Source organism: Trichechus manatus, unplaced genomic scaffold, assembly GCF_000243295.1.
Source record: "Trichechus manatus latirostris isolate Lorelei unplaced genomic scaffold, TriManLat1.0 scaffold00026, whole genome shotgun sequence".
NCBI lineage: Eukaryota > Metazoa > Chordata > Mammalia > Sirenia > Trichechidae > Trichechus > Trichechus manatus.
This window is the reverse complement of record NW_004443962.1, coordinates 11,560,422-11,570,183: the sequence shown is the minus strand read 5'-3', so window position 1 is coordinate 11,570,183 and position 9,762 is coordinate 11,560,422. Positions and strand designations below refer to the sequence as shown.

The window sequence follows — 9,762 nt, the reverse complement described above, 5'->3', positions numbered from 1 at the left end:
TTTGTTTGTGCCCATTGTTGCAACCACTATGTCACTCCATCTCATTGAGGGTCTTCCTCTTTTTCACTGACCCTCCTCTACCTTATCAAGCATGATGGCCTTCTCCAGGGACTAGTCTCTCCTGATAACATGTCCAAAGTATGTGAGATCAAGTCTCGCCATCCTTGCTTCTAAGGAGCATTCTGGCTGTACTTCTTCCATGACAGACAAGGAAGACCAAAGAAGAATTGATGCATTTGAATTATAGCATTGGTGAAGAATGTCAGATATACCATTGACTGCCAGAAGAATGAACAAATCTGCGTTGGAAGAAATTTGCACTGTATAGATAATAGGTATGGATATTTTTTTCTCCAGGTGAATTTTAAGATGACACCTAGCTTTAAAAAAAACATCCAATTGGGACTTTGATTGGAATGCCAGTAAATTTATAGATTGATAATACAGTAAAATTACAGATAATATATAATAGATTGAGAACTTTTTGCTGGAATCACTTCCCCTGGAACATGTCCATTCTTTTCATCACGACCATTTTTCTCATTTGTGTTAATTTTGTCTTCACTAAGTTTTTCAGGCTGCATATACAGAACATACCAAACAACAGCAGTGCCAACATTCCCATGGTCAGCTATTTTTTCTAGAAATCTATTTCTGTTCAGAAGTCCAAAATTTCTTACCAGGCTAAAGTCAAGGTGTTGGTAGGGCTGTGTTTCTTCTGGAGGTTCTAGGGGAGAATCCATTTCCTTGCCTTTTCCAGCTTCTAGAGGCTGTCTGCATTCCTTGGCTCGTGTCCCCTCTTCCATCATCAAAGCCAAGGGTGTAGCATCTTTGAATCTCTCTCTGACTCTGTTTCTGACCCTCCTGCCTCCCTCTTACAAGGACCTTTGTGATTACATTGGAACCCCAGAGAATCCGGCATAATCTTTGCATCTCACATCTGCAAAGTATTTGATCAAACAACTGGGCACCATAGCCTAGCCAAGTTGACACACAAAAATTAACTATCACACATGGTAACTGAAATCTGAATTGTGTTGTTGGGGGACTACTGGTATTTAACTAAACTGGGGTAACTGGAATTTGTGCACATCTGAACCATGGAAAGTGAAGATTGCTTGTTTTAATTTCAGCTGATGGGTCAAAAAGGATGAGACAATGCACGTGGCTACACACACAGGGCCACCGCTGCAGAAAACGAGGTGGAAATGGCCTGTATGTTGGCCTCAGGTTTGGAGAACACTCACAGGAAAATATATTCAGCTTTCTCTTGTGCTGGATGTCAAGCCCCCAGAATAATGACAGCACTACAGCTTTTCTCTCTGAGAAGCACGAGAAAAGTGACTATGGTAAAAACTCAAGAAATGATGATATAACTTCTCTCTTACCTCTGTCATCTTCTGCCCACCAAAAAAAAACAAAAAACAAGAAACAAAACAGAAAGCTATGCACTGAGTCTTTGCACTAATACTCAACTACTGATAGTGTCTTACACTTTATTTATATAGCAAATCTCTTCTTTATTCTGATTAATGAACAAAGAGTTCTTCTGATAACTGATTATGAAATAATAGGCACTTTCTATGTGGTCAGATATTTTTGAGCAATATGCAGAATAAGTAAATCGGGGGCTTAGGTTTCTGATACTCTTAGATCAAACACAATTAAAATAAAGAAAAAAAACTGAACTGCTGATGTAAAGTTTCTCAGAAATTCATTTTATTTCAACAGAAAAAGGTCAGTTCACCTCTGACCGGGATTACAAAGTACAATCTTTTCAGCGTGGGTATCCTCATCAGGCCACAAACATCAAAAGGGGCCCTAAGGACTGGTAAGGGGCGCTTTCCTTCTCTGGCAGCATTACATTAAACTGCAATAAAAACACCTGATCTCACAGAACAGGGTATCTCTTGAAGAGGTGTAGCTTATTTTATAATACATAAATATTCCAAATACACTCAGTTTACAAACTGGGGAGGGAATGTAAGAAGAAACAACAGCATTTCATGAGCATTCATTCTCAGACTCCATCCACATCAAATCTTACTATTTCATAGAATTCATAATTTATCAGCCAATGCTATTTAAAAATAGTACTTCTGTAGTCTTAAACTGACGTGGAGAAAAATCACACTAGCCTGGCCCTAGTGGTGTTAGTGAAGCCAAACCCTTCCTGCCTATGGCTCCTGTTAGAGTCTACACCCTGGGCATCTGAATCCTGGTCAAGAGGTAGATAAGGGCCTGAAAATGCCCCTGGGCCAGCAGCTCCTTTTTCCTCATGCTCAACCCAGACAGATGAGGACCCAAAATGCTAAGTGCATATTTCAAGCTTGTGTTCTGAATCTGTGTAAAGCCACAGTAAACTATAAAGGGCAATTGCACGGATACTCTTTCAGAGTGAGTATAATCACTAAACTTGGTATTTCACCTCCAAAATAAAATTTTTTTTACACTACAGAGAGTGGAACCTGATACATATTTTGAAATTATGACTTTAAGATTAACATCCTAAATCCATCAAGCCTCAGTGGTTTGTTTTCACAAAGTACATTAAAGTGCAATGTCTATTTTTGCCACGTGACTGTACCTTCTGCTTCCCCGGGAAGCCTTACTCAGGGGCACGATCACACATCAAAGTCCTTCAGCTCTCCCCAGCTGGCACCTATTTTCACTTTAACTTTCAGTTTCACAGAAAGCTTTATGGCACTTTCCATTTCGGTCTTGACAATCTGAGTTACCTACAAAATAATAGTAACAAGGTTAACAAAGTCTCTGTCCAATCAAAGAAGAATGCTCCCTAGCCCACCCACTGAGAAGGTGAGAAACCAGATTGGAGCCCTTACCTAATGGTGCTTAAAGCCAGAAAACAGCCAGACATCCCAAACTCTGGCCTTTATTGATGGGCAGGAATTTCTTACAGTTTTAGCGAGAATGCTCAGAGATCTGAAACTCTTAGGTCAAGATTCCAAATTCTCATCTGATTTCTCCCAGGCAAAAGCATCTCTGGCATCAGGAATTTCTTGTTTAAGAAGGAGCATGGAACTGAGCTCTCTTAGCTCCTCAACAACTGTAAGGACTCAATATTCATATGGTCATCCTAGGGTGAGGGTAGGGTTTTAGAAGCCTCACACATAGGGTAAAAAGCTGTTTGTCTGGCTTACAGTGTCTTAGTTTCCTATGTAATGAACACACACACTGCAGAAATACCTGAACAACATCCTCTACTGCCACTTCGTATAAGAGTTCGTCATGGAGCTGAAGGATGAAGAAGCCCCCTCGGATTGGGCAGAACATCCCTGGCAGTCGTCTCTTTGGTAACAATCCTGCCCCACAGAAAAAGCAGCAAAACTGATCAGCATGCCACTGTGCCACAGAAGTTTTCAGAATTTCTGAGAAACTCTGGGAAATTTTAATTAAGAGATTAAAATGCATAATAATAATAATACGCAAAATAACTACTTACTGGCTGCTACCTCGTCCACCCATCAGGTAAACTCAAATCCCCTTCAACTGCCTCCCTGAAAGGAGTCAGTAAATGGAGTGTAAAAAATTCTGCTCCAAACTCCAGCCTAACTTATTTCTCACAAACAATCAACATCTCATCTTCTCTTACTATGTAGTCCCCCTGCCTCTGTATCTGAATAATAGCACCCGGGTAGTTTGGGGCCTGACTCCAAGTCCAGCAAAGTGAACTGGTATTGTCATTAAGCATATTTTATAAGGGGGACACTTGCTGTTGTTGTTTTATGGCCTGAAGTGTCACTTTGGTAGAATTGATGTTTCCCCAATTGGACCATCCACTCTAGGCAAGCAATTCTAAACCTAGGGTCCAAAATGTAGACGCCAGAGAGTGAAACCCTTGAAGTTATATGTAAGTCTATGCATGTACATTTCCTGTGAGATGATCCATGCCTTTCAGTAGATTCTCAGCAGAACCACGTAATGTATTTAATTTCCATTTCCTAACTGGCTGGGCCTCGCAGGACAGATCATACCCCTCCAACCACTAAGATAAAGTTTCACACAAATGCCTTTTGAATGGCTGTCTTTACCTGTCTGCCCCTATCTCACAGCGGTTCTTCCTTTCTGCCATCCAGTCTTCCTACTTATCCTTCAGGCCCAGCTTCCCAGGCCTAGTGCTTCCCTCAGAGAGAATTCCTTTCACTGTCACTGAATGAAGCCCAAGTTTGCTCAGAGGTGTCTCTGTCTCACAAGGTAAGAGAACAAAGACAGCTGAGGCTAGGGCAAGCTGCGTTCATACAGGGCTGCAAAGGCTGTACGTCCATTTCCCAGTTTGGCTGAAATCTGCCCTATTGGGTCCCACTTAGCTCACCTCGCTGACTGTCTGGATGCTGTAGCTTTTCTGCCTTCTGATTATCACACCTTTGGCCTCTTGATTCCCTTGGAGACCTAGCTTCTGGCCCAGAATGCCTTGACAATCCTGTTCCTTGTGTGGTCTGCTTCCTCAGACTCACCTCCCTTTAGTCCCACTGACCTGCTGCTACCTTTAACCCAGCATGACACCATGAAGTCATCCTCAGTGACCTATCCACATTGCCTTCAACTCACTCTTAAGGTTGTTACTGTCTGTATCTTCATTCTGACACTCCATCACTCTGCTGTGAGGATGTATGTAAATATTTCACAGTCAGGTATCATATTTTCCCTTCTTTTCCTTAGCAGATTTTAAATTTAAACATTGGTGGATCGTTTTTACTTCTAAATTCCCCAAAGTACACAGCAGAGTGTTACTCCCCAAATAAGTTTGATCATACATACTCTCTCTCTAAATATATAAGTATATATGTGAATAAACATATACCCACATATAACCCTACATACAAAATGTTTAACAAGCAGCCTCTAATATATTTTTTTCAGGATTGAAGACAATATAATTAACAATCCTTATTTAATGGGCAAATAGGCTTTTGTATCTATGCATTTTTGCGTATGAGTGGGCATCTTTATGTAATTAGCTGCATTATTCTCTAACCTATATGTATATGTCTTCTGGAAATAGCAAACACCATACCCAACAGCTGATCTCTGCCTTTTCTGCCCCATCTCCAGCACATTATTCTTCCCCTTTTTGCCTCAAACCTTCTTAGCTCTTCCCTGGAAAATTTAAAATACAGCTGCAGTCAGGGTTTGACAACAATCTCAGTGACAGTGAAACAGTATTCAAAGAGGGAGTTTGGGCATTTGATGGACAAGGAAGGAGGGAAATGTCTGTGTACTTGTTAGGACAAGAAATGATCTAGTCAAGCAATAAGGAGAGAACTTAGGAAAAAAACTTTGGAAAGAACAGAAAAAAGATGACAATATCAGCAAAGGAACGTATGTGACAAGGAGGTCACCTCAGAGAATATTCCCTGACTTCAGAGAACACCATGGGTCATGAATAGAAAAATCCACATGTTTCTTAAAGTGTAGTCTGAGGACCATAGAGGACCCCTGAGACTCTTTCATTTGCAAGGTCAAAACTAGTCTCATAATAGAGCTTATTTTCCTGTTTTACTTTCATTCTCTTCTAAGTAAGAGACCAACAGTCTCTGATTTAACACTAAAATTCCCACATCCTGAGAAACTCCTCAGTCCCCAGCAAATGGGACAGTTATCACCCTAGATTGTATGAAGGGTTTTCCAGAAGCTATAGGGCATGTAATATCATAAGTGATTGAATGAAGAAACATATAAAAGAATTTGGCTGTCTTCTCTTAAACCAGATGATAAAGAAATTTGCAAAAATGAAAAACAAAGCCATTCTTACCACTAATTTTCTTTTGTTTTGGAAAATGTAATTATTTTCATAAAAATATGTTATTTATGTTAATGTATAATAGATTTATTATATTTAAAATGTTAATAAATATTGTTAAGTTCTCTCAGTTTTAATTTCTAATATGATAAGTATTAGTAGATATAACTCACATGAACAGAAGCTCTTTGGGATTCTTACTAATTTTATAGAGTGTAAAGACATCATGAGACCAGAACTTTTGAGAACTGCCATGCCAGAGAAATAAAATATAAAATACTTCCTCTTTTCTTTTCTGATACAAGTATTTTCACCATGTTAAGAGTACGGGCCTCGTTTATGAACAAACCTCTTCTGTCACTCTGGAGGATTCCCTCCCGATGACCATGGGATTTGAAGGTTGAGTGGAAGGTCTCCAGTTGCTTCTGAATGTTAACTGTGGCTATTTTGACAATATCAGCCGCTGATCCTTGGACTGTTGTGTTGATAGCCTGACGCTCAGCCTATGAAAAACAATAGCAGGTATTCCATGAGGGACACCAGTATGGTCTCATACCTGCTCTCAGTGGCCACAGAGCAGAGCTCACACCTGCAGCCAGAAGGGACATCTGGACTGAGATGTGCCCCCCAACTCCTACAATTATGTTGTACCCTAAGAATAACAACTATAATGATCTGGGGTCTAGACTCTGGGCTCTCCACATGAAGACAGACCAAATATAAGAAGGTCAGATTGCTTCAGTTTAGAAATCTTAAACATTCAGTTAGAATTTAAAACCGTACTGCACTTAGAATGTATTTAGCAGCCCCAAATTTTGTTATAAACATCTATCATCAGTATTCTCGCTATTTTGAACTTCACTGTAATGGATTTATTCCTCAAAATACAACTCCTATTAATCCTAAACAGATATAGGCACAGAATCATTCTTTGTGATATGGGCTGGGAAGTTCCAAGCATATCCCCCATACCAATGGCCTCTTGGTACTGTTCAGCGTTTGGCCCCAGCAGGCCTGGAGCCCTCTCTTATACATCAGAGCTTTTCCTGGACTGCTGGGCCTAATTATTAGCTAGTAGTTAAAATACTGATCCTGGATCCTGGGTATTAAGTTAGAACTTTCCTGAAATCACTGCTGCCATGAGTTTCTTGGCAGGCAACCATGGCTGCTAAAAGTAATCATCCTAGGAGTACAAGTGTGGGGGTCTGGGTTAATATACAAGGTGTGACCTACCTATGAATATCACCCCTAGTGCCCAAAAATGCCTCAGAAAATGGAAAGGATCTACTCCAGGGAAGGTTCTATACAACTTGAGGGGTGTTCTTGAGTTCCCTGCCACCTGGGCTACACCCAACCTCTGGTACATTAAATACCTGATAAAGAGATAGTCTTTTATTAACTGCTGTTTTGTCAAATGTTGATGAATCCATTCCAAACTCACTCAGTTGTCATACAGTGACTAAATGTCAGAGTTCTGCTCACTGTATTCCTTTGTGTATAGATTGGATTATTGTTCCTATTACTTGCTGCCTTTCTCTGGGGAATCACACAGCCCTATCCATTGCCAGTGATTTGAAATGCTGTTCCTTATAAAAGGATGGCTTTGACTTGCTTTGGTCAATGAAATGTGAGTAACACTGACATATAGCTCATCTAAGAAGTTTTAAGAGCTATCCAACACTGCCACAAGAAAAGGTATATTCCAGACAGGGGCTTTTCCTTCATTCTGAAATCCATAATGAAGACAATATGCATGAGAGCCACAGTCAACCCAGAGCCAAACTGTAACACGAGCAAGAAATAAAGCTTCTTATCATATGCCACTGAAATTTGGGGGCTGTTTTGACTGTGACATAAGCCAGCAAAAATATGACTAAGAAACTTCACTCTCATGATATTGGACCTCTTGATTTTCTTCCAAATTAAGAAATCTTGGGCAGTCTTTTTTGTGTCCCAGTCTCTGCTTTGTGTTCCGCAAAGCAAAACCTGTTGGTCATCAGGATTTTTCATCTATATAAAGAGACTATATTGGCTTCTGGTAATGGACGATTAGGCCATTGGGACCAGCCCTCCCACTAACAACAAGTGGAAAAGCTGGACAGTATATAAAAATATCTCTTTGAATGAATCAGACAGCTTAAAAGGAAGTGAAGAATTATAGGACCCAGAGATCTAGGAGAAGTAGGAGAGGAGAAAAAGGAGAACAAGGGTGGTGATCCTGGCACTGAGGCTGCCATTTCTCTCAAAGGAATCAACAGATTCCTGAAGAGGCAGCTGAGAGGCTGAGAAGCTGAACAGAGTCTCTGATAGTCTTGAGAGGCTTGGGGAACAAACATTTGGGTTCAGGGCCAAACAAAAAGTGGAGGGAGGCCTATTAAACCATCAGGGTGTGATCCAAAAACCAATACCCTAGGAAAAAAGATAAAACTGGACATAGACTGGTCCTAACAGCCTTGCTTCAAATCATCTCTATTCCTGAAGTTGGATCAAAGTGATCCTATTTGTTGGTCATTCTAGTCTCTTGCCAAAAGCATTTAAATGTAAATCCTCTCTGAATAAAAGTAACATCATCATACAGGCTTCAGATCATTTCTACAATCTTTCATAGTCAATGTTTGGCACTTAGTAAAGAATAACTAGGACAACAAGGAGTTGAGACAATATAACCGTTTTTGCAGAAAACTAAGAAAAACAAAAGTCAAAAAGAACAAATTACAGGAATACAAGATACAATATTTATCAGACTACAGGCTATTATCAATCTTATTAGACTATAAAATAATTATGCTTAACATATTCAAGAAAATAAAAAGACAAAATTGAGTATTTCAGCAGAGAACCAAATACCATAAAATATCAAAATGGAAACTCTAGAACTGAAAAATAAAAAATAGCAGAATTTAAAAGCCTAATGGTTAGTTTCAACAGCAAAGTAAAGAGTTAATCAGTAAATGCAAAGAACCAAGAATAGTCAAATATTCTTGAAAAAAAAAGGTAAGAAAATTTACTCTACCAAATATCAAGAATTCTTACAAAGCTTCATAAATTAAGACAGTGTGATACTGTCTCAAGGATGAGCAAATACAACAGACCCAAATCAAGTGTCCAGAAACAGATATATTTGGAAACTTGATTTGTGGCAAAGGTAGTACTACAGAGCAGCGGGGGTTAGATCAGTCTTCTCAGTAAATAGTTTGAGGCAACTATTTGAGTTGAGTAAAAAGTTAAAAAAAATGTTGAGTTGAGTAAAAAGATAAAAAAAAGAAAAAAACACTTGACCCCAATCTCACATAACATAAAAATGAATTCTTGGCTGATTGTAGATATAAATGTAAAAGGCAAAACCAAAAAACTTCTAGAGAATATCTTCTTGATGTTGGGATACAGAAGACTTTCTTAAACAGATCAAGGAAAGCAATGGATGACAGAAAACATTGATAAATTCATGTAAACAAAGGGCTCGATCAGGAATATATAAAGAACTACCATAAATCAGTAAGAAAAAGGCAGATAACTCAATTAAAAAAAAAAAATAGAAGACTTAAACAGGCCTTCACAAAAGACATCCAAATGGTCAATAAACACATGTCAGAGGAGCTCAGTCAGCATCACTAGTCAGCAGGGAAATGCAACATACCTACCGGAACGGCTAAAATTAAAACGACCAATGATATCAAGTAATGGCAAAGATATAGGGTCATACGCATAGCTGGTGGGAATGTAAACTAAGATAACCACTTTGTAAAACTGTTAGGCAGTATGTACGCAAGGTGAAATACACTTACTCTATGGCTCAGCAATTCCGCTCTTAAGTAGAGAAAATGGGCTCATATGTTCACCAAAAGCCATATAAAATAATGCTCATTGCAGCTTTATTAATAATAGCCCAAAACTGGAAATAACCAAAATGTCTGTCAACTGTAGAATGGCTAAGTAAACGGTAGTATGTTCCAACAATGGAAAATTATTCAGCTAAATGAAGAACGAACTATAGCTACACA

The 9,762-nt window shown here is 39.2% G+C and overlaps 1 protein-coding gene across 1 annotated transcript in view; it reads right to left on the bottom strand.

Moving 5' to 3' along the window:
* Nucleotides 1-1,639: 1,639 nt before the first annotated feature.
* POLQ (DNA polymerase theta) overlaps nt 1,640-9,762 on the bottom strand; it is a 103,611-nt gene continuing 95,488 nt past the window's right edge. Inside the window, exons 27-29 of the mRNA XM_023728683.1 lie at nt 6,111-6,264; nt 3,208-3,323; nt 1,640-2,738 (exon numbers count right to left, since the gene is read on the bottom strand). Of these exons, the coding sequence (XP_023584451.1) occupies nt 2,625-2,738; nt 3,208-3,323; nt 6,111-6,264 (384 nt within the window). The 3' untranslated portion in view covers nt 1,640-2,624. The remainder of the gene's footprint in view (nt 2,739-3,207; nt 3,324-6,110; nt 6,265-9,762) is intronic.